This window comes from Geotrypetes seraphini, chromosome 3 (assembly GCF_902459505.1).
Source record: "Geotrypetes seraphini chromosome 3, aGeoSer1.1, whole genome shotgun sequence".
NCBI classification, from domain to species: domain Eukaryota; kingdom Metazoa; phylum Chordata; class Amphibia; order Gymnophiona; family Dermophiidae; genus Geotrypetes; species Geotrypetes seraphini.
In genome coordinates, this window is record NC_047086.1 from 325,875,307 (window position 1) to 325,898,733 (window position 23,427).

General features: G+C 44.5%; 1 protein-coding gene across 8 annotated transcripts in view; it reads right to left on the minus strand.

Moving 5' to 3' along the window:
- RALGAPA2 (Ral GTPase activating protein catalytic subunit alpha 2) overlaps positions 1–23,427 on the minus strand; it is a 1,036,168-nt gene that overhangs the window by 470,310 nt on the left and 542,431 nt on the right. For all 8 annotated transcript variants that reach the window (XR_004538694.1, XR_004538695.1, XM_033936259.1 and 5 more), the window contains 2 exons: positions 21,500–21,628; positions 20,839–20,897 (listed from right to left, as the gene is read on the minus strand). Coding sequence is in view for 6 of the 8 variants with exons in the window: in XM_033936259.1 (XP_033792150.1) it covers positions 20,839–20,897; positions 21,500–21,628 (188 nt within the window). In the remaining 2 variants the exon portion in view is untranslated. The remainder of the gene's footprint in view (positions 1–20,838; positions 20,898–21,499; positions 21,629–23,427) is intronic.

Below are 23,427 nucleotides of genomic sequence, written 5' to 3' on the forward strand. Positions count from 1 at the left end.
TCTGAGGAAAATATGGTTTGGGAACAAGTTAGTGAAAGCCCACAGTAACTGTGAATGGAAGTGGGTGTGAAACAACTCATAGTGTTTTTAAATCACACCCTGAGATAGGAGTACTGCGGAGAAGGAGGAAGTAAAACTCAGTAGCTTTCTACCTAAGCCTCTTGCTGTCAGGATTGTCTGTTTAAAACCCAATGAGATAACATTCAAAGTGAAATGTATAATTGGAATGCACTATGATAATAAAGCCGCCCAAAGTTAAAGGTGCCTAAAAGTAGTACAGTAGCAGTGTTTGAAAAAGAGTTCCTTAAAGCTATATTACAAACCTTGAAGTGCAGCATGTGGCAGCAATATTTGCTTGAACTGTTGGACATTAGTACAGGTGGCAAAGCCACACAAGTACAGTGATGCTAAAGTAATGAAAGATTAGGTTTCTTACCTCTGTTAATCTTCCTTCTTGTATAGCTTCTCGGGATGCTGAACGGATGGGATCTTGTATCTCTATTAGCTTCAGCTGCAGGGCAACTAAAAGACCCCTCCCCTTTGGGCTACTTGCCCGGGAGTTTCCTGTCTTGCTTCAGTTAGTAGAAAAGTCACGTAGACCTATGACAACAGGAAACAGAAGAAAAGAGAGAGAGGGCGCAGGAACTCCCGCTACCAGTTAAATTCTGCTCAATATCGTATTATACCAAAAATTATGGCCAACAATGGCCAATTGGAAACAAACAGAGAATGCAAACATCATAAACTGCAAAACTCAGGAAAATCCTAGAACAGGGACAGCCTGAAGATCAGAAGAGTCACCCCCCCCAGGGAACCCCCACCAACTCTTAAACCCAACAAAGGGGAATACGCATGAATTTTTTTTTTAAATTGTAGTGAGGCTAGTCAAAGACAGAAATCCAGCTTATCAGGTACTGAAGAGGCGACCTGCGAATCGGACAAAAAAACAGAAGGGCGGGTGTTCAGCATCCCGAGAAGCTATACTAGAAGGAAGATTAGCAGAGGTAAGAAACCTAATCTTTCATTCTTGTACAAGCTCTTGGGATGCTAAATGGATGGGATGTATCAAAGCCGTCCTAAAACTCAGGGGGGGGCCCGATGAGCTCGCTGCAAGAACAGAAACGCCAAAGACCATATCACCCGTAGCCTGGAAAACCTGCAAAAGGTATGAAGGGAAGCCCACGGGGCCTCCCGACAAGTCTCCACAGACTAGACCGCGTGAGATTCAACCCACGAGGAAGCCATTCCTCAGGAGAGTGAGCCTCCAACCCAAGGGGAGGCTTCTTCCGTACTGCCATATAGGTCGCAGAATTAGCTGCTTGCATCCACGCGAAAGAGAAGTCTCAGAAGCAGGCCGACACCGATGCGCGGGGCCCGCCAGGACAAACAGATGGGCCAACAGACGTAAGTCGGTAGTGGCCCCAAGGTATCTCAAAAGACGACGCCAGATAGCCAGAGACCGAACATGGACCCGAGACGTGGAATTCGAAGGAACAGAAGGTCGGCAACCAAACTCCCTGGTTAATGGTGAAAGAAACCACTTTTGGAATAATAATAATAATAACAGTTTATATACCGCAGGACCGTGAAGTTCTATGCGGTTTACAATGATTAAAAGGTATTACAGATTGAGTGGAATAAACAGAGTTCAGAGTTAGTGAATAACAGTTCTAAAGATCATTTGTTGAGGACTAAGATTGTATAGGTCAGTTACCTAAGTACTTCAGGAACAGATGTGTTTTTAGGCGTTTCCTGAATTCCCTATAAATGGTAGGCACGAGCAGTTGTTCCAGGTCTTTACCCCATAATGCTGCTTGATGTGAGAAAAGATATTGGTGATGACTTTTAAATTTACAACCTCTAACCGGTGGAGAAACAAAGTTCGGATATGAACTTCTCCTATGTCTGTTGATTGTGAAAAAGAAAAGGTCTGTTATATATTTAGGGGCTAAGCTATAAAGTACCTTGAAACAAAAACAACCAAACTTGAACTTCACACGTGCCTCCATCGGCAGAAAGTGTAGAAATCGATAGGAAGATGTTACATGACCAAACTTCTTCAGTCCACAAAGTAGCCTAACCGCTGCATTTTGTACCAGTTGCAATCGCTGAATATTTTTCTGGGAGAGTGTCAAGTAGGCAATGTTACAATAATCGAGTTGACTCAGTATGAGGGATTGTACCAGAATTCTAAATGATGAGACATCGAAGTAAGCTCTGATGGACCGTAGCTTCCAGAGGGTGAGAAAGATCTTTCTAATCAAGGAGTCTACCTGGTCATTCATGGTCAGACACTGGTCCAGTGTTACTCCCAATACCTTCATAGTGAGTTGAATGGGATGACTAAGGTTATTGATGCACAGTGATACTTTAGTGTCAAGTGGGTGTGGCGATGCTATAAAAAATGTTGTTTTCTCTGGGTTTAGCTTTAGTCTGAACTCAGTCATCCATTGCTCTATCCGATTTAATACCTCTGTTGCTTTGGGGTTGACTTCTGAGATAGAGGTATTGAACGGGATAATTATCGTGAAGTCATCAGCGTAGCTAAATAGTTTTATCCCCAGCTGGGATAGTTGTGCACCCAATGAGGACATATGGACATATAAACATTGAAGAGCAGAGGGGATAATGGTGACCCCTGTGGCATGCCAGATGAATTGCTCCATGTATCAGAGAGATCGTAATTGAAACGGACTTGGTAGAGGTGGGATATAAGGAAACCTCGAAACCAGTTTAATACCTCTCTCCTCTGATTCCATTTGCATCTAGGCATTGTAACAGTTTCCCATGGTCCACCAAGTCAAAGGCAGAGCTCATGTCAAATTGCATGATCAGGACGTTGAGGCCCTTACTAAACAAGTAGCGCAAATTATCCAGGATAGCCGCAATTACTGTCTCAGTGCTAAACAGAGGCCTAAAATCAGATTGAGTTTCATGCAAAAGAGAGAATTGGTCGAGATATTCCATCAGTTGGGTGTGTACCAATCCTTCCATGATTTTCACAATGAATGGAATGGATGCTACTGGTCTATAGTTGGTCCTCAAAATCACCGCTGACTCCGTGATGTGGAGAAAAGGATCTCAGCACAACAAAGCCGGAAGCTCTGACACTCGCCATGCAGAAGTGATTGCCACCAAGAAGACAGTCTTAATGGTAAGATCTTTCAGAGAGATCTCATCCAGGGGTTCATAGGGCAGATGAGTCAGGGAGTGTAGGACCAAATTCAAGCTCCACGATGGCAAGGCCATCATAAGGGAGGCCCCAGCCTCCCTGCCCCCCCCGCAAGAACCGGACAACAGCTGGGTGAGAAGCTAGAGAACCCCTGAATGAAGAGGGACCCAAATAGAAGAGGCCCACAAACTGAACACGTAGAGAGGAGACTGCCTGACCCTTCCTGAGGCAAGCCTGCAGGAAGTCCAGAACCGGAGCCACTGACAGAACCCAAAGGGTCCATGTGGAGCCCCGCACACCAAGCCAAAAACACCCCTAGGCATTCGCTTAGGCCAAGACCGGTGACTTCCGCTTGCATTGCAGGAGTGTGATGATAACCGCAGAGGACTAACTGCTTGCCATCAAAGCTACCCGCTCAAGCGCCAGGCCGCAGGACCAAAGCGGTCCGGATCTTGAAGTGCAAACTGACTCTGCATGAAGAACCATCGATGACGAGGAAGATGCAGACCAATCCCGGAGCTCATCTTCACAAGGTCTGAGTACCAATGTCGTTTGGGCCAGTACGAAGCTACAAGGATCACCGGGCACCTGTGCGAGGACACCCAACGCAAAACGCGCCCTATCATGGACCACGTAAGCAGGACACACAGAAGGTCCTCTGTGGGCCAAGGCTGAACCACACCGTCGAGTCCGACGCCGCTAACCTCTTGTCCGATGGCTGAAGAATTTGTCCGCCTTCCTGTTCATTAGGACACCATCAGATCGAAGGAGCGAAAGCCAGCCCAGACAGGGACCATGCTCCCTAGTCCAGAGACTGACAACTGAGTAAGTCTTCCCGAATGCTGTCGACGCCGATCACATGAGCCGTGGATAAAGCCAAAAGATGATGCGCTGCCCATGAAAAGAGCATCCGAGCCTCCAATCCCAGCTGGGGACTCTTCATGCTCCCTGACAGCAGACATAGGCAACAGCCGTTGCATTGGCTGAGAACACACAGACAGCCATCCTGTGGAGAAACACTTAGAACCGTAGCGGAGCTAACCGATCACTCGTAGCTCTGGCTGATCGATCGACCATCGGCTCTCTCTGACTCAGACCTGTACCAGGATGGATATGCAAACTGCTCCCCAACCGGAGAGACTCTTGACTTTAGTCAGGGTCACCCAATCCAAGACCCACAGTGGAAGCCCTGTGGACAGAGTGACTGGGTTCAACCACCAAAGTATACTGCTGCGCGTCACTGCCAACCCAGCAGCATCCCCAGCGCAGCTATCAGGGGATTCCCACCTTTACAGAAGAGAAAACTGAAGAGGACGCAGGCGAATTCTCATCCACAGATGACGTCCATGGTTGCCACCATGAGACCCAACACCTGCAGGTACCGCCAGGCCGGCGGAGCCGGGACCATCAAAATGTCCCGAATTGCACTCCGGAGGTTCAGAATTCGGGATTCTGAAAGAAACGCCCGGTTCAGCCCTGTGTTGAACCGGATACCCAGGTACTCCAATACCTTGGTCGACACGAGGCGACCTTCTTCAGATAGATCACCCATCCTAGACATCCAGCCAAGACACCACTAGGCCAACCGCCAAGCAACCCTGCTCCCATGAGGGAGCTCTGAACAGCCAGTTGGTGAGGAATGGATGCACTAACACACCCAGAGATCGCAAAAGGGCAGCCACCACCACCACCATGAACTAGGTAAAGGTTCAGGGCACTGATGCCAAACCAAAAGGGAGCACAGTCAACTGGAAATGCCTCTCTAGAACACAAAAACGCAGGAACCTCCGATGTTCTGGGAAAATCAGGATGTGTAGATACCCTTCCATGAGACCCAAGGAAGCCAAAAACTCATCGGCTGCCACCGCTGTAAACACAGCACGCACCGATACCATCCGGAAACATGAACTCGCAAGAATGCATGCACCTCTTTGAGGTCCAGAATTGGTCTGCAATCAACGAAGTCCTTCTTTGGCAAGACGAAGTAAATCGAGCATCTCCAGAGCCCAAGTCGCCCTGTGGAACCGGCTCTATAGCTGCCAGATCCAGGAACCGGCACACCCAGTCCGGATTGCCCTTGGGAGAGGACAAGAAGAAGACCGCCGCCAGCCGGAAGGCAGTCGAAGGCCTTCCCTGAGTACCTCCAGAACCCACTGGTCCAAGGTTATCTTCAGCCATTCCAGAATTAAGGCCGACAGCCGGGGAGGCCTCGCCAGAGCTCTGGTGTCATAATTCTCTTTTGGAAGGCACCGAAGATCGAGAGTTGAGAGACTGTGGGCGCACTGTACCTCCAAGCAAGGTAGAGAGGGTCCGGCGTACTGTGAGGTACTCCTGAAATGATGAAAATTCAGCTGTCCCCTGGGCGGACAAGAACCAGGGCCAGGAAGCACCTGAGGCTAACAGTCCTGTATACGTGTCATAAGGTCATCCAAACCCTGGCTAAATAAGAGTGAACCTTTGAATAGCAGCTTGCTCAGAGCAGCCTTGAATGAAAAATCTCCCGACCACTGGTGAAGGCAAAACAATCTCCTAGCAGAAACTGAATAAGCTCCCAGCGTAGCAAAAACCGTCAAAATATGATAGAGGTTTAGTATGACATGCCCGGGCCACAAAGGAAGCAGCCGCTGCAGCTCTCACCCCTGTCGTAGCAGAATCAAAAACGCACTTCAAGACAAAATCCAGCTTATGGTCCTAGACATCCGGCAGGACCACCCCTCCATCCGAGGGCAAGGAGGTACATTTAGGGACCTGAGCCACTGCCAAATCCACCCACGGCAGGACTAGGCACATGGAAAATGCCGAAGCCATAGGATACAATTTAGCCATGGCCCTAGCGTACTTTAGGGGATCTTCAAGGGCTCCCCAACCTCCAAGAGAATTTCTGCCAAGTCCTCATGATCTGGAAATGCAGCGGAAAACGGGCACTTGGAACACATGATCGAACACTCCGCCTGAACTGCAGTCAGAATCAAGTCCCAATGTCTGCAGGGATTGAGAGCTAAAATCAGGAAGGCAACTGGATTTAGTCTGCGTACCATCTGATACTCTCCCACATCCTGAGAATCAGCATTCTGGGAATCCCTGAGATCCGCTAGGCTAGTCATGCAGCGGGACCCACCGAATTACCGTGCGACAGCAATGGCTTAGAAATTGATGCAGGTACCACGACAATAGCAGGAAGTTGCTGCTGACGTTCAGGCATACCAGCAAGGATCAGATTGACATGCTGGAATCCAAAGGCTGTACAGACTGCCGTACCGCAGTCTGAAAGGGAGACACAGGCACAGTCCGCTTTCTCATGAAGGCCCGAGACAACATCCACAATTTCCGGTGGAAAATAGTCCTCAGCAGCCTGAGCTGATCAGCGGGACTCAGATTTGAAATTGTCTGAAGATCGATGAGACTTTCCCTGGAACTGCGCCTGCGTTTATGTGAAAATGCCCTCCTCGTGTAATTGCGGTGTCCCAGATGCTGGAATCGCAACTCTGGCAGCAACGGAGGAAAGCAGGTCCTCTCCAGAGGAGGAAAGTGCAGAATCCACACACCAGATACACCCCTGACAGGCTGCGCCACACAGAATACGCGGCTGCGCAACTGAAACCATCTGCTGGATTTACGGCATGAATCCATGCCATTCTGTCCTGAGGCGGCCATCAGTGAAGTTTGGAGCAAAAACGAAGCTTTTAAGTCCAAAAATGAAAGTTTTAAAAACTTTAAAGAAAATCTAAGATGGCCATTAAAAACGCAGGAAAATGCTAAAAATGGCGATTTTAGGATTTTACAGGCGGGGGGACCAGGGCATGCATGGAAACCCCCTAAAACCCTAATTTGAGGACCCCCCAAAATTGGCAAACTCTGTGACTCACAGACCCCCACATTTCAATGGCAGCCAGCGTTACACAGTGCAAGCATAGGGAGATCATATCTCAGGAGCTGATTAAACAGGAATTTCAGATCTTCTGGCCACCTCAACTTCCCTGCCACCTCAGATCACGACCATCAGGACCACTCAGGGAAGACAGCAGTGTGGTTCCGATCCCGGCGTACCTCTTCGGAACCGCAGCAGCCTGCACTCTACCTCTTTGTAGACGAAACAGGGGAGAGATGGCTCCCGAACATGGAGACCCGATTCAATCTGCAGGCTGTCCAGAGGGCTTACTGCAGTTTCAGGCTTACAGAGCACCCTCCAGTAGCAGACAAATGTTAACATGTCTGCCATCTCCCGCCGAAGGACCACTCACACAGAGTTGATCTGCAGCACGTGGGTAAACCCACGAAAAAATCAAAATAAGACTAGAAAGTGAAAACAAATCACGAGCAGAATTAACTGTGAAACCAAGCAGTGAAGCTGCAGGAACAAACAGGAAGCTCCCGGCCCAAAGGGGAGGGATCTTTTAGTTGCCCTGCAGCTGAAGCTAATAGAAATACAAGATCCCATCCATTCAGCATTCCGAGAGCTTGTATAAGAACATAGCAGAGGAAATTACCCTTGAAGCCCAATTATGATATATACAAAAGCTATGAATTATTTTGTCATGTCGTTATGTTTTATCTTTAGAAGAAATGATTTGATAATATATTCAAGTGCAGGACAAAGCACTTTCATGGGTTTTAGTTGCTTTGAAGCTTTATCCTTGAGGGGAACAATAAAGAACTTTTTGATTTTGAATGCTACATGTTTTGGACTCTTATTTGGGTTTGTAATTTCTCACTGGCCACTCCAGTTACCGCTCGGCTGAGCTATGCTGAAGGTAGGGCTTGGTTCTTGCTGACCCTGTACCCCATCACAATGCCTAGTTCCATGTTAGAAGTCACCACCTGGGAAAAGGATCTAGGTGTCATTGTTGAGCATATGTTGAAATCTTCAGCTCAATGTACAGTGATGGCTAAGAAAGCAAATACAATGTTAGGAATTATCAAGAAAAGAATGGAAAAGGCTTAGAATACTGTATGCAATTCTGGTTTCCACATCTCAAAAAGGATATAGCAGAATTAGAAAAGGTACAGAGAAGGGCAACAAAAAGTGATGGGATGACATCACTAAAAAAAAAAACAAAAAAAAGGATAAAGCAGCTAGGGTTCTTCAGCCTGGAGGAGACAGCTCAAGGAGATATAATAAAGGTCTATAAAATAATAAGTAGAGTAATTAGCTAATTTCTATTAGCTAGTAATTAGCTCTTAAGAATAGTCTAAGAAATTCTGGGAGGGTAACCTACCAACTATAACATCACAAAATAATATAAAAAATTAAACGTTAGCTTAGCCCAAAATATAACTAGCAACCTTAGAGGACCTTAGTGTACATTTTCCAACTTCCGTAGGAACTTAACCAAGAAATCACCAATATTAAGATGCAGGTAGCAGTCCAGAAGCAAGATGGGGCTGTCCATTCTTTTGCACCGAGTGTCACATATTTATCTCCAAGTTGATAAGAGGTCTTATGTGTGTATTTGGTAGAAGAGCTCCACCACTCAGGGAACTTGTCCAATATCTTGAGGCTAGAGTAGCAGACTTGGAGGAACTAAGGAAGACAAAGAGGTACGTAGAGGAGACCTACATGGACATTGGGAGAAAAAAAAAAAAAAAAAGGTCCCACCTACAGTCTAACAGGCTCTGTGCTATCTTGGAGGAGGAAGGTCTTCTTAAAGGAAAGAATCACTCTCACCCTGGTGAAGTAGGAGACAATTCTGTAGAGGACCTGCCCATCAGGGGATGCAATGTCCTCTCACACTAAGGATGTGTCTCCAGGGATTTCTGCCCAGGAGGGAAGTGTTAGGATGGCTGTTATAGAGGGAGATTCGATCATTAGGCATGAGGATAGTTGAGTGGCTGGTGGACATGAGGATCGCTTTGCCTGCCTGGTGCAAAGGTGGCAGACCTCACGCATCACCTAGACAGTGCCGGAGAGGAGTCTGCTGTCTTTGTACATGCGGGTACCAATGACATAGGAAAATGTGGTAGAGAGGCTCTGGAAAACAAATTTAGGCTCTTAGGTAGGAAGTTAAAATCCAGAACCACCAGGGTAGCATTTTCAGAAGTACTCCCTGTTCCATGCGTAGGCCCAAGAGACAGGCAGAGCTCTGGATTCTCAATATATGGATAAGACAATGATGTAGGGAGAAGGGTTTTCATTTGTTAGGAACTGAGTGACATACTGAGGAAGGGGGAACCTATTCCGCAAAGATGGGCTCCACCTTATTGTGGACAGCCTGTGCTCGAGCTCCTGATAAATCAAGAGCAAGCTGTGCTCCAAAAGGAGCGATCCCCAAGCCTCCAAACATATTAGTGCAGGCCAGCTAGGAAGGTGCCCTGTACAAGAGAGTATCCTGCTATCTATGAGGCTTCTAGGCTGAGAGTCTGTGACCTCTCACAATCAGACCTGTCCCAGGACTCCTGGCAACCTCTGCAAAACCAGATGCCTCGAAATCCAGATTAAAAACCTGAAATAAAGTGGTCTTAGAGAAGATCAGAAAGACACCTTCCATCTTGCTTACAGAAGGGAAGGCTGAAGAGCTACAGCATAACCCACTGAGGAAAGAGGCCAAGCCAAAAAAAGATAGCTGATTCTTTCTGCAATCTCAATATTAGAGAGGGACATTACCCATTTGTCAAGACTACTATACCCTTTGCACCAGAAGAGACTTTTTGCAGTTACTATATCAAATGGACACAATTAACATATTTACAGGATTTGAAAATCATTTCAGCCAACTGTTTGAGGTCCACAATGGAGGACTTCAGGGGCCGCATGTTAGAGACCACTACTTTAGTATATATATTCTGGTCTTCAAATCTCTTGTTATACTCCTTTAGGCACAAACCCCATGCCATTTTTGTCACCTTTGTTTGAACCAATTCAAGTCTTTATGTCCTTAGAGAGATATGGCCTCTAAGACTAAACAAGAACAAAAGAATTGAACCTAATCTCTCCACAGAACAAAAATCTAAAGGGAGAAGTGATGTTCCTGAGATGGACTTTATTGATATAAAAACTTGACAAACCACATACAGAACCTCACACATGCATGGCCTCACATTGAATTTTTTCTTACAATTTTATTAAATGGGTTTATAATGCACACATTACATAATCTTAAATAATAAAATGCTAGCCCGCGCATGCGCACTCGCGACGCGTGTTCCCTGATCCCTTTTCTGTCGGGATGTGGCTGCACGAGTGCGCATGCGCGCGTATTACCTCACAACAGCCTCTGCTCGCCACCTAGCGCTGCTTTCAAAGGGCCCGGTAAAGGTCGGAGAAGGCAGCGAGCTCCGATACCAACAGCAGCGCCACTGCACACCCGCCGCCACCCCCTCCGGCAGCTCCAGCAGTCCTCGATGATCCGTGTAGCCGCCCGCCTCGCGTATTCTGGTCGGCATTCGCCCCGCCCCCGCGAAGGGAGCCACCTCTCCATGAAGCGTGCCGGGCACCTGGTAGTGGGGATGGCCAGGCTTACCTCAAGGGGGGGGATAGGGGTAGCGCTGCCTCTCACTCACCCACCGTTTCCCTTGAGCAAGGGTCTCCTGAAGCTCTTCGTTCCGTGCGGGAATTCCAGGCGCCCCAAGCAACGGCCGTGTCCAGCGTGAGCCTTTAACCAGCATGGGAGAGGTGCGAGCGCAGCCCCGCCCACCCCATGCGCGCTTACAAAGTTCCCTCTGTCGCAGACCCCATACTCCACGGCCCTTATAAAGTTCCCTCTATCGCAGACCCCCGAAGTTTACGACATCCAGAAAAAATGGCACTACCTGTCAAAGTTTATTTTTAAGTTTAAAGGTGCAGCAACGGCTCCTCTCACGAGCCGCACCTGCATCGGAGAAGGCTTCCGACGCAGGCGGCGATCGTGAGAGGAGCTGCCGCGGCACCTTTAAACTTAAAAATAAACTTTGGCCGGTAGTGCCTTTTTTCCTGCTTTGCCCACTCTTTAAGTGAATTCTCTTCACCGTTCAGACTCCAGAAGTGCTCCTCCGAGGCTATAAGCCATCTATCGGGGTTCCACAGAGAGACAAAAGGAGCAAGCCCAGTTAAACGTTTGCCAAATTAGCTCTGCTCCAGGACCAGCAGAAGGTGAGTTTTCCATAATTGTGCGACTCTAGACTGCCAAGGATTGACGACCATATGGAAGCATGTCATGTGGGAAGGATGCTGTTCGACGCACGAGGGGGGGAGGACCTGTTCGTGCCCCTATGATTGGTTAGTTCTGCGATGTTAAGTGCTTTTCTGCAGTATTTGGCGTGAATTATGCATCAAGAAGGGGAAGGAAAGGAGGAAGTGAGAGGGGGGAAGGAAACTAAAGAAGAGCGAAAGGGGGGAAAGCAGAAAGAGAAGTAAAAGAACAGGAGGTCCCTCAGAGGCCAAAGAGATAAGAAAGAAACATGACACTCAAAAATGAAAAAATTTGCATGATTATAAAGAATGTAAATAAGTCTTAAATTGGCCCATTTCTGTAAAACTTTATTGTTCAGAGGTAAGGCTGCTGCACAGAGAGGGAGAGGGAAATACTGCTGCTGTTGCTGCACAGGGAAGTGGGGTGGGGGAGGGAAATGCTGGTGCACAGGGAAATGGAGGGGGAGGGAATGCTGCTGCACCGGGAAGTGGAGGGGAAGGAAATGCTGTTGCTGCTGCACAGGAAAGTGGGGTGGGGGGAGGGAAATGCTGCTGTACAGGGAAATGGAGGGGGAGGGAATGCTACATAGAGGGCAGGGAGAGAGACAGATAGAAAGAAAGACAGACAGCAGGAGGGAGGGAGACAGACAGAAAGAAAGGGAGAAAGACACAGGAAAAGGGACAGAAAGATAGACAGAGAAAGGGGGCCAAGGAGAGAGAAATACAGCAGGAGTTAGACAGAAAGAAAGACAGACAGACAGACATACATATATTCTAGCACCCGTTAATGTAACGGGCTTAAAGACTAGTAATAATAATAATAGCTTTATTTATATCCCATCATACCTTTCAGTTCAAGATGGTTTACAACAAGAGAGGCTGCCTGAATGCAGCAAAATTACATCATGAGCATGAAGTATGAGGATACAAATAGACATGTAACGTAGTTACATATAACAGGAGGTAGGAGCATGTTGGAAGACATAGAAGAAATCATTTAAGAAAGCTTAAACAAATTTGTCAAATAGATGGGTTTTCAGTGATCTTCTGAATGATTGGTATGACAATGAGTTAAGGAATAAGTCACTTAGGAGTCATTACATCATCATACTATTATCCATAGGACCCCTGAAGAAGACATTATTGTTGAAACACGGACCGTGTTGGGACCAGAGTCCAAGGCACTCAGCAGATTGAGTCCTAGAGGTTCTGTATGTGGTTTGTCAAGTTTTTATATCAATAAAGTCCATCTCAGGAACATCACTTCTCTACAGTAGTTTTTGTTTCTCCAAGACTAAATGCAATATTACAAATAGGGCATTTTATTGTAAACCGTTTAGATATATTTGATAGCACAGTTGCTTACCTGTAATAAATGTTCTCCGTAGACAGCAGGGGAATGCAGCCACACTTGAAAGTGAAGTCCTGCGATGAGCCTGAGTGCCGGTACTCTCCCCTAGATATAGTAAGGTTTTTACCTTAGTGAGCATGTGCAGGGTACCTTGCTTCGGAAGCTCCTCCCCTTGGAATATTAGTTTGTCCTCTAGCTAAAATGTGTTAGTAGATGGGACGGTGGAAGGGCAAATGTGGCTGCATTCCCTTGCTGTCTGCGGAGAACACCTGTTACACATTAGCAACTGTGCTTTCTCTGGCGGCAAGCAGGGGAGATGCAGGCACACTTGAAGGTGAGTCCCATGCTGAAGAAAAAGATGGGTGAAGATGCCCTTTAGATTGCAAATAAATTCCTCAGAACAGACTGTCCAAATCGAGTGTCATCCACTGCACTGCGATCTAAGCAGTAATGCTTGGCAAAGGTATGAACTGAAGACCATGTAGCCACATTATAAATGTCTTGGATGGGAACTGATTGAAGATGTGCAATTGAAGAAGCCATAGCATGGAATCCATGTGCTCCAATGATGTCAGGGAGTGGTACTTGAGCCCTCTGATAACAGAAAGAGATACAATGTGTAATCCACGAGGAAATAGTTCTTTTGACAACTGGTCAACCCTGGGTAGAAGGGTTGAAGGAGGCAAAAAGCTGAGTGGTTGAACGAAAGTCTTTTGTACGTTGAAGGTAAAACAGCAAATGTCTGCAGTCTAAAGTGTGGAGGGATTCCTGTGCTGGAGAAGAGTGAGGAGAAGGAAAAAAGGATGGTTAGGTGATCATTTGGTTAAGATGGAAGTCAGTGACTACTTTTGGAAGAAACTTAGGATGAGTCCGCATTCGTATCTTTGAAGGTAAGGGTAATAGGTTACCAAAGCTTGAAGTTCACCGACTCTTCTGGCGGAAGTGAGTACTGTCAAAAAAGTTGCAGATCCTAGAGGTTCGAAGGGGTCAGACATGAGCTGGTCTAACACTATATTAAGATCCCAAGAAAGAGGAGGGTCTCTAAATGGAGGTCGTAGACAGACCTGTTAAGAAACAAGATATTAAAGGGTGCTGAGAAATAGGTTTACTGTCAACCTGGGAATGATACGCTGAACTTGCAGAGAGGCGATATCTGATGGAGTTGGATTTAAGTCCTGAATCTGAGAGATGAAGGTAGGACAACAACATGGGGACAGAACATTGAAGGGGGGTTCTGTAAATGATAATGTGCCCAGATTGAGAAACGTTTCCATTTAGATTGATAGGATTTTCTAGTTGAAGGACGTCTAGCTGCAAGAACAGTCTTTACAGATTGGGAACAACCTTTTCTCCCCTCTTCGGAACCTGAGCTCTCTCCAACTTTTCCGTAAACATCTGAAGACCTGGCTATTCTCAAAAATCTAATACTTATTCCATCTCTGGCATTCTAAGCCTTCTAAAAACTCTTCATACTTGGACCTCTAACCCTTCATTGTAGTTCCTTTCTATCCCATCTCCTGTAAACCGTGCCGAGCTCTACGAATGTGGAGATGATGCGGTATACAAACCTAAGGTTTAGTTTAGTTTAGGGATACTGGGATAGTATCTAAGATTGAGGTCTCAATTGCCACACTGTGAGGTTGAGACTGCAAAGATCGGGATGCAGCAGTTGTCCATTGTGTTGAGAGAGCAGAGTTGGATGATCTCCCAGTGGAACTGAAAGAGCAGGTAGGAGCTCCTGTAGAAGCGGATACCAAATCTGTCTGGGCCAACATGGAGTAATGAGAATCATGTGAGCTCTGTCGCTGTTGGCCTTGCGAAGAACTCTGAAAATGAGAGGGATCGGAGGAAAGGCGTAAGGAAGATACTGATTCCACGGAATGGAAAAAATATCTCTTGCCATAGCTTTGGGAGTTGGACAAAAAGAACAAAACTTGTCACATTGTGCATTGTCCTGAGTAGCAATAAGATCTATTAACGGGGTACCCCACAGAAACAAATGAAGAAGTGTTTCCCGGTATAAAGTCTGCTAAGCGAGTTTGCTATAACATTGTCCTGTCCTGGAATGTAAATCGCAGACAGGTCTACGGGGATAGATAGAGCATAGGTCCAAAGATGGAAAGCTTCTCTGCAAAGTAGAAGGGAGTCAGAACCCCCTTGTTTGGTCAAATAAAACATTGCCACCTGGTTGTCTGTTTGTATGAGAATGTGATGTTGAATCCAGGGATGAAAGATTTGTAGAGCGTAGTAGATTGCTCGCTGGTAGGGCTAGTTTCAGTTAGGGCTCTGGTCTTTGACCAGAGGGCCGTCGCGTGAGCGGACTGCAGGGTATGATAGACCCTGGGTCAGACCTATGGTCTGACCCAGCAGCGGCAATTCTTATGCTCTTATGGTTTATATGAAGGTGCCTTTCTGATAATATTTACTTTGTGTTTGAATATTGTTGAGATGAGCTCCCCATTCCTTAGTAGAAGCAGCTGTAGTGATGGTGATTTGAGCTGGAAGAGGTTTGAATGGGCATCCCTCTTGAAGGGAAGGTGATGTTATCCACCTAAGGATGAAAGTCTTGATATGCAGTGGAAGAGGAATTCTTTTTGAAAGTGGATGCATTCGCTGATTCCAGTGTAGTTTGAGATGCCACTGAAGCGGCTGCATATGCAGACTTACCATGTGAGCTAAGAGACGTAACACATTCCTTGCTATTAGGCTGAGATGAGTGGCTAGTCTGATGATGTTTTGACGTTGATCTGCTGGAAGGTAAGCTCTCGCAGTGATGGTGTGAATGTACACACCAATGAATGTTAGGGAATTCACCGGAATGAGTTGAGACGTTTCGTAATTGATTATAAACCTCAGATCTTGAAAGGTTTGTATTGTAAATTGGATGGTGTGGAGTAAACGTTCTTTGGAATGTGCCACAAGAAGCCAATCATCGAGGTAAAAAAATACAGCATGGTTTTGTCTTCTAAGATGAGCTGCTTCTACTACAGCTAGGCACTTTGTGAAGACTTGAGGTGCCAATGAGAGGCTGAACGGCAGTACTTTGTATTGATAATGGTTGTTGAGAAATTTGAAATGAAGGAATTTCCAGTGAGAGTGATGGATAGGAATGTGGGTGTAAATGATCTTGAGGTCCAGGGCAGCTAATCAATCGTTTTTCCTGAGAAACGGAAGAATGGCTAGAAGAAAAAGCATTCTGAATTTTTCTCTTTTGAGGCAGGCATTTAGTGGTCGAAGATCGAGAATAGGACAGAGGCTTTGCATTTTGGGGGGGGAATAAGAAAAAACCTGGAATAAAAGCCTAGATTTTCTTTATGCTAGGGTACTTCCTCGATGGCATTGGAGCAAAGAAGAACATATATCTCCTGTGAAAGTTGAGGTATATGTTGGGGAGGTGTGATGGAAGGTGGAGGGAGATTGGCTAATGGAGTTTGAGAAATAAAGTTTAGGGAGTATCCCTGAGAGATGATAGTTAAAACCAACTTGTCTGTTGTGATGCACTGCTATGCTGGAAGGAAATAAGTTAGCTGCCCTCCCACTGTGAATTGATCTAAAACTAGGAGAAGGTTTGAGTGGGGGTAGATGTAATGAAGTGGGCTGTTTCCTGTCCTTTGGACATTGTTTCTGAGAAAAAGAAGGTTCCAATCTCTGTCAAGTAGGATGGTTGTAGGGAACAAACCATTGACAGTACTGCTGAAAAAAATTGTTGGCGATATACTCGTCAATAAGAAGAAAGAGAAGGTTGATGAAATTGGTGAGAATTATCTGTTGGAAGTTGTAGATAGTTCTCGAAGTGTTACAGAGTCTTCTTTAAGCTGAGACACTGTATCCTTGACTTTTTCACCAAAGAGGCTGTCCCCAAAGCAGGGAGAATCTGCTAGCCTATCATGGAGGTCTTCTCTGAGGTCAGATGACTTTAATCATGCCATACGTCTTGAAGCAATCACCACTGCTGTGGTTTGAGACATCATATCATGCTCATCATAATTGGACTTTATAAGATGGTAAGTAGCTTCTTGAAGCTGAGCATGCAACTTAGGCACTTCATCAGGAGAAGCTGTTTCTAATTGGTGTAGAATGGAGTGTTGAAAATGGAGTATTTGAAGTTGATGAGCAATTATTTTAGAGGAAAGCATAAGAACATAAGAACATAAGAACTGCCTTCTCCGGATCAGACCTTCGGTCCATCAAGTCCGGCGATCCGCACACGCGGAGGCCCTGCCAGGTGTACACCTGGCGTAATTTATAGTCCATCAAATCCTTATATGCCTCTCTTAAGGAGATATGCATCTAGTTTGCTCTTGAAGCCTAGGATGGTCGATTCTGTCATAATCTCCTCTGGGAGAGCATTCCAGGTGTCAACCACTCTCTGAGTAAAGCAGAACTTCCTGACATTAGTCCTGAACCTGTCCCCCCTCAGCTTCATTACATGTCCTCTAGTCCGTGTCAAATTGGACAATGTAAATAATCTTCTCTGCTCTATTTTGTCGATTCCTTTCAGTATTTTGAAGGTCTCGATCATATCCCCACGCAGTCTCCTTTTCTCAAGGGAGAACAATCCTAGTGTTATAAGTCTGTCCTCGTATTCCAGTTTCTCCATACCCTTCACCAGTTTTGTTGCTCGTCTCTGCACCCTCTCCAGCAGCTTTATATCCTTCTTTAGGTAGGGGGACCAATGTTGGACACAGTATTCCAAGTGTGGTCTGACCATTGCCCTATAAAGCGGCATTATAACTTTCTCTGATCTACTCGAGATTCCTTTCTTTATCATGCCCAATATTCTATTTGCCTTCTTTGCCGCTGCCGCGCATTGTGCCAACGGCTTCAGGGTCCTATCTATCAGTACACCCAGGTCCTTTTCTTGTTCACTCTTCCCCAGAGTTGCACCTGACATTGTATACTCGTATTCCTCATACAGTATTATCCCAAAGTCCCTCACCTGGTCAGCCTATTGTTCTTTCTATTGGAAATCTGTGTGTCATTCACAAAAATAATCTTTTCACTCCCTTCCCCACCCCGAAAAGCAATGCTTTAAATATAAACACAGCACTGAGCCCTGATAGACCTTGCGCCCCATAGAATTCAGTAGATGATATTCTTTCACTGGAGGAGCAATTAATTGAGTTTTTGTAGTTTTAGCTTTTTTAATTGCTGACTTGGAAACCATGGAATGGTGAGGAAGTTGCTGAAGATCATGTCCAAAAGCCTCATGAACCTTCTGGACACTGCACATATAGATTGTGGCCTAAGCCAGTTTTCAAGCTGAAGATCTTGATGTACTTGGTGCACTGGTAATGCAATAAACTCTTTAGATGGAGATTTGCATGATTGTAGAATAGCCTGAAAATCTTTTTTCCCTGCTGGAGTAGAAGCTTGGTTAAGACTAAGCAAAGAGGACACTTTTTATAAGAACTTAGGATAGGAATGATCCTCTGGTTGGTCTAATTGCTGAAGGGAATCACTGTGAGGAAGTGGATCTTGATGTAATGTTTGAGAATCTGCAGGATTGAGCCAGCTTGTGGCTAAGGGAGTATGCAGAGGTGAAGAATCACAAACAGCAGTGTGAGGACTCCATTGAAGATCATGGTGGAGAGACCCAGAGTCTGTAATGGAAACATCTGAAGAGAGAGGTTGCTGAATGCATTCAGAACATTGTTGAACAGCTACTTGAGAAATTGGCTGGGCAGGCGAAGACTGCTGTAGAAACGCAGCACTATCCTGCACAAAACACTGTAAAAGTGAGAAGAAATTTGTTAGTGAACCAACAGACTCCTGACCTGGGAGAGAGATCACTGGTTCTAAAGGAGGTATAGAAGGTTGTTTGTCTGGAATGGGAACTGAGTCCAAACATGCCTGAGAAGCTAAACGTTTTTGTTTTGCGAGAGATTTAGAAGATTTATCAGACTTACATTTTGGCTCTGAAATCAGGTTAGAAATATCAGGAGAGGACTGAAGCAAAGCCCCTCGGGAGCCTTTCCTGTTTTACCTTTGTGCCGCGAAGCTTGAACTTGCTGTGCAGCCTTTGCTGGAAAGGTGGAAGCCGGTGGAGATGGAGTTGAGGTTTTTTGCACAACCGGCATGTGTTTATGCCCTCTAGCCTTTTCTTCCCTCCAGCCTTTTCTGCCGGCATTCTGGCGACAGGTTGAGGCGGAGATGTAGGCTTCTCTCCCCCTGCGGTACCGGACCAGTGCCCTGAGGGGGAGGAGCATTTTGCTTCGCTGCAGGCTTGAAAAACTCATCAAGGGTTTGGCATGCGGAGGTGCTGTAGGTGAAGACATCGCGGGAGCCAAGAAGCAGAGGAAAACCAGCGGTTCTGAGGTCTTAAAGAGAGATATATTCGTGGCAGTTGATGCCGCATCAGAAAAAAGAGATTTACCCGGTTCGCGGTTCCGTTCTTCCTCTTCTCTTCTTTTTTTTTAAAAAAAGAGTTCTATTGCGGTGTCACAGCATCTTCTGCTTTTATGTATAATTCTAAATTTTGTCTTGTTTTGAGTTGGGTTTTTTTTTTCCCCTGTCAGTGAAGAGAAATAGGGGAGAGCTGCGACTTTTCAGGAGCGGCAAAAGAAAAAACGAACATTCCAAGGGGAGAGGCTTCCGAAGCAAGGTGCCCTGCACATGCCCACTAAGGTAAAAACCTTAATATACCTAGGTGAGAGTACCGGAACTCAGGCTCTGTCGTCTGCATCTCTCCTGCTTGTCTCTGGAGAAAGATGATATAACAAGAAACCAATAAACTTGAAACTTGACCTGTAAAGGCTGATAATACTTCTCTCTATGCTGTCTAGCATTTATCTGGCTTTGGCCACCATCTTATTCCAATATTTTGCTAACTTGTGATCCTCATACAGTATTATCCCAAAGTCCCTCACCTGGTCAGCCTATTGTTCTTTCTATTGGAAATCTGTGTGTCATTCACAAAAATAATCTTTTCACTCCCTTCCCCACCCCGAAAAGCAATGCTTTAAATATAAACACAGCTAAACCAACATGAAAGAGTGGTGTTAGCCTTAAAAAGTTTCTTTAAAATAACAAAAAAAGAAAACATATTGTGAATATTTTAGAAAAGAGAGAATTGTGTTCCATCTATAATTTAGGATTCATAGAATTATACATAGCAAAGCAAAATAGGAAAACTAATAGTGTCCAAAAAATGCTCACAGAAATTGAGAGTTGTACATGGATAATAGCCTTCAGAGCTAGTGTTACACCAGGACACAGTCATAGTAAATATATTGAGGTCCAAAAACTTGTAGAGGTGAATATATTGCATGTTTGTATTTGAGTAAATTATTACTGGTCTAAAGGTCAGTGGGTATCATGGAGAATGTATAATGGACCATTTTTCAGCAATTCCATGTGATCTTATGCAAGCCATCTAACCATTCATTGTCTCAGGCGCAATGTACCCTAAATGAAACCCTTGAGAAAAAGGTAGAAACTGAATCCGTCCCCCTCAATTCTATTGCATGCCCTAAATATTTTTTTTTAATTCAATATTTTTATTGTTTTTAAAAGAATGAGTAAAAATACAATTTCTGTGTAGCAATTTAGCAAAAAACAAAAAATTGTTTGATTACAATACTAGTCATCAGTATAAAATTTGTGTACTAGTAATACAATTTAACAGTATATAACAAAACAACCAATAGGATGACAGCCCTAAAATCTATAGATGTAATAAATGTACTATCAAGGTATGTAAATAATGAGGAAGTACATAACAGTAAAGTCACAGATACACTGAAATCATTCAGGCCCTTCCAGACTTTGTTGTATGTGTCAAGACAATCATTTTTTACTGCATGAGCCCTTTCAAACTTGGCTATCTGGCATACCTGGGACCACCAAGCATTGTAGGACAAGTTAGCACAGTTTTTCCAATTGGATAATATAGTTTTGACTGTAATAAGCAGGAGACACCTCAGTAATTTCCCAGTCCATTCTACTAAAATGGCCTTCAAAGAAACAGATGGAGTAGCGGATATTCGATGGAAAGACACAACACTCCTAAATATTATTTTTAACAGAATATCCTTTTTTTAAAATAGTTGATATTTGGCAAAGCTCCCATTTAACCTCAAGAAGTTAAAATAAACTGAATGACTTGAACCTTAAAACAGTACAGAAACAGAATGGTTCTGATGAAAATCCTGTTCATACAGTAAAAGATTGTGAAAATGGACAATATAAATGGAAGAAAAAATAACTCACCTTGCAGATTCACTTGGCTCATCACGGGCATTCTTTAGTAATATATTTATTAAGTAACACTACAAAAACAAAATAATTTAAAACAAGTAACTAATGGTCTAGTATTTTCATTATTCACAAAATACTACAGTCCATAAAAACAAATGGCACTCAACACAATACTTTATTTCAATATTTAAGTAATTCTTTTAAAGTTTTATTCTAATCATCATCATTATATTTTAATCTGGAACCTATAACAATTTTACATATTTACCTAGAAATTGAGGTCCCAACGCAGCCAACACATACACCATGTGCTCATTTTACGAAGGTGCACTAGCATTTTTAGCGCACGCACACGATTAGTACGTGCTAGCTGAAAAACTACCGCCTGCTTAAAAGGAGGCAGTAGTGGCTAACGTGCGCTAAAACCACTAGTACACCTTTGTAAAAGGAGTCCCATATCTCAATGTCAGTCCAAAGTATTGAAAGAGTTGGGACTTTTTGGTGATAAAAAGGGGGAAGAGGTGGCAAAAAGATCTGTGCCTAACTAGATGAAAATATTTTTTTGCATTTTTTTTTTTAAATCAGTAGCAAAAATTTATGAGCTTATAAATAAACAACTGTAGCAATTAAACTTAAAAGTTTTTGATACTTATGCTATGAATGTTTATCATACTTTGATGTCTTCATTTCCTGTGATAATCTCATCTTTTCCAGGTACTGACTGAAGTAAAGACATTTCTTGGTATATATTTGGAAAACAAACAAGAGAACCAAGAATTATCTGTGCTTCTGTATGTGGTGCCTAAATAAAAACAAAAGCAAAATAGGAATTATTAATTAGTTATCAAAACACAATTCACTCTTACAGTATAATACAACCAGTGGTGAAAGCATGTTGAACATATCTCATGCAATTCTTTCCAACCTCTTTAATGTTTATGTGTGCACATTTTTTGCATCTCTCTTGCCTCTGTGTCTCTCTCCCTGACATGAAAGGGAGGAGGGGATCCTAAGCATTCTCCTGGTTTGGAAAAGATCAGTAATAAATAGAAATCAAGTGTGATAAAATAGCAAACCCTTAGATGTCACAATCAAGAGCTTTCTAGGAAAACATTTTACATTTAAACCATGTGATGCCACTATACCAAAGCAATCCCACAAAAAAAGTTCAGAAGAAAATGGTCAAAGTGCATCTCTGTGCATTGTAAAGATATAGTTGCAATCTCTGCGGGCTAGTCTCTTCATTTATCCCCTGCCCATGCACAGGAGGTTAGAGACTACTATGAACACTGTCCATCTGAAATCAGAAGCTGTGTGAGCTGATTATTCTGCAGCTGGCATCATATTAACGGTATCTATCTTATCCTACTTCCTGGGGGAACATGTTATGCTCTATGCACATTTATCATCTGAAAATACAAAAGAACCCACAGATTCAATCTAGATCAGTGTTCTTCAACCGCTGGTCCACTTAAATTTCTTCCGGTTCACAGGGCCGGTACGTCCATCGGGCAGAAGACAGTGTTCTTCAGCCACCGGTCCACGGTGCGATCAATGCGGTGACTTCGGGCCAGCTCCCTGAGTGCTGCAGTGCACAAAACCGTGGGAAAAAGTGCCTATGCACGTCCTGCGCCTGAACCGGAAGCCTTCTCTCTGACGTTGCAACGTGAGAGGGAAGTCTTCCAGATGAGGCATGAGAAGCCGCTGCCCAGAGTTTTTTGCAATGCAGCACTCAGGGAGCCGGCCCGAAGTCGCTGCATTGATCGCACCTTGGACCGGCCTGAAGATAACACCGGGGAGCAGGCCAGAAGGCAAGGCACAGTATGGAGGGAGAGAGACAACAACAGTAGGGGGAATGCTTTTATTTAGTGATTGATTTACATCTGCTGTCTGTTTAGGAAGAAATGCATTTGTTTCTTTTCCTCTGGGGTTGTACTGCTTGTAGTCTTGCATCTTAGGGTTTGTTTGTAAATATTAGTACTTTTAGTTTTTGGTCCTGCATTTGCATGGGGTTATCTGTTTTCTGGTAGGAATGAATGTTGAAAAGCATACTTTGTGTATTTTAATTTTGTGGTTAACCATTATGTGTTGTTAATACAATTATGTTGTGTGTCTGTATATATGAAAAATGAATGGAAAAAATGGTGTTATAATTAGTACTATTATGGGGGTGGGGGCTGGAGTGGAGATTGGGTGGAGATGAGCACGACTTAGCCCAGTGTTCTTCAACTGCCGGTCCACAAAATAATTATTTTATTTCCGCCAGTCCATAGGTGTCAAAAGGTTGAAGAACACTGATCTAAATCTCTTGACAACTTGGAACTGCTATTGAATGGCTTGAATTACAGAGCCTTGGCACTGTGTTGGGTCAGATGCCAATCTCTCATTGTCAGGCAGACCCATGGCAGTACCTACCCCTACTGATGGTGAGACTGTGGCCCAAGTGCTTGTTGAGGGCCCAACTTCTGCTGAGTCAGGTCAGTTGAATACTTTGGAGAACTTGCAGTTCATATCGACAAAGATAAAGAGACCACCATAGTGGCTACGGAGTCACATTGGGAGGTTATCCATGAAGTTAACTCTAACCTTTCTAAAGTGATT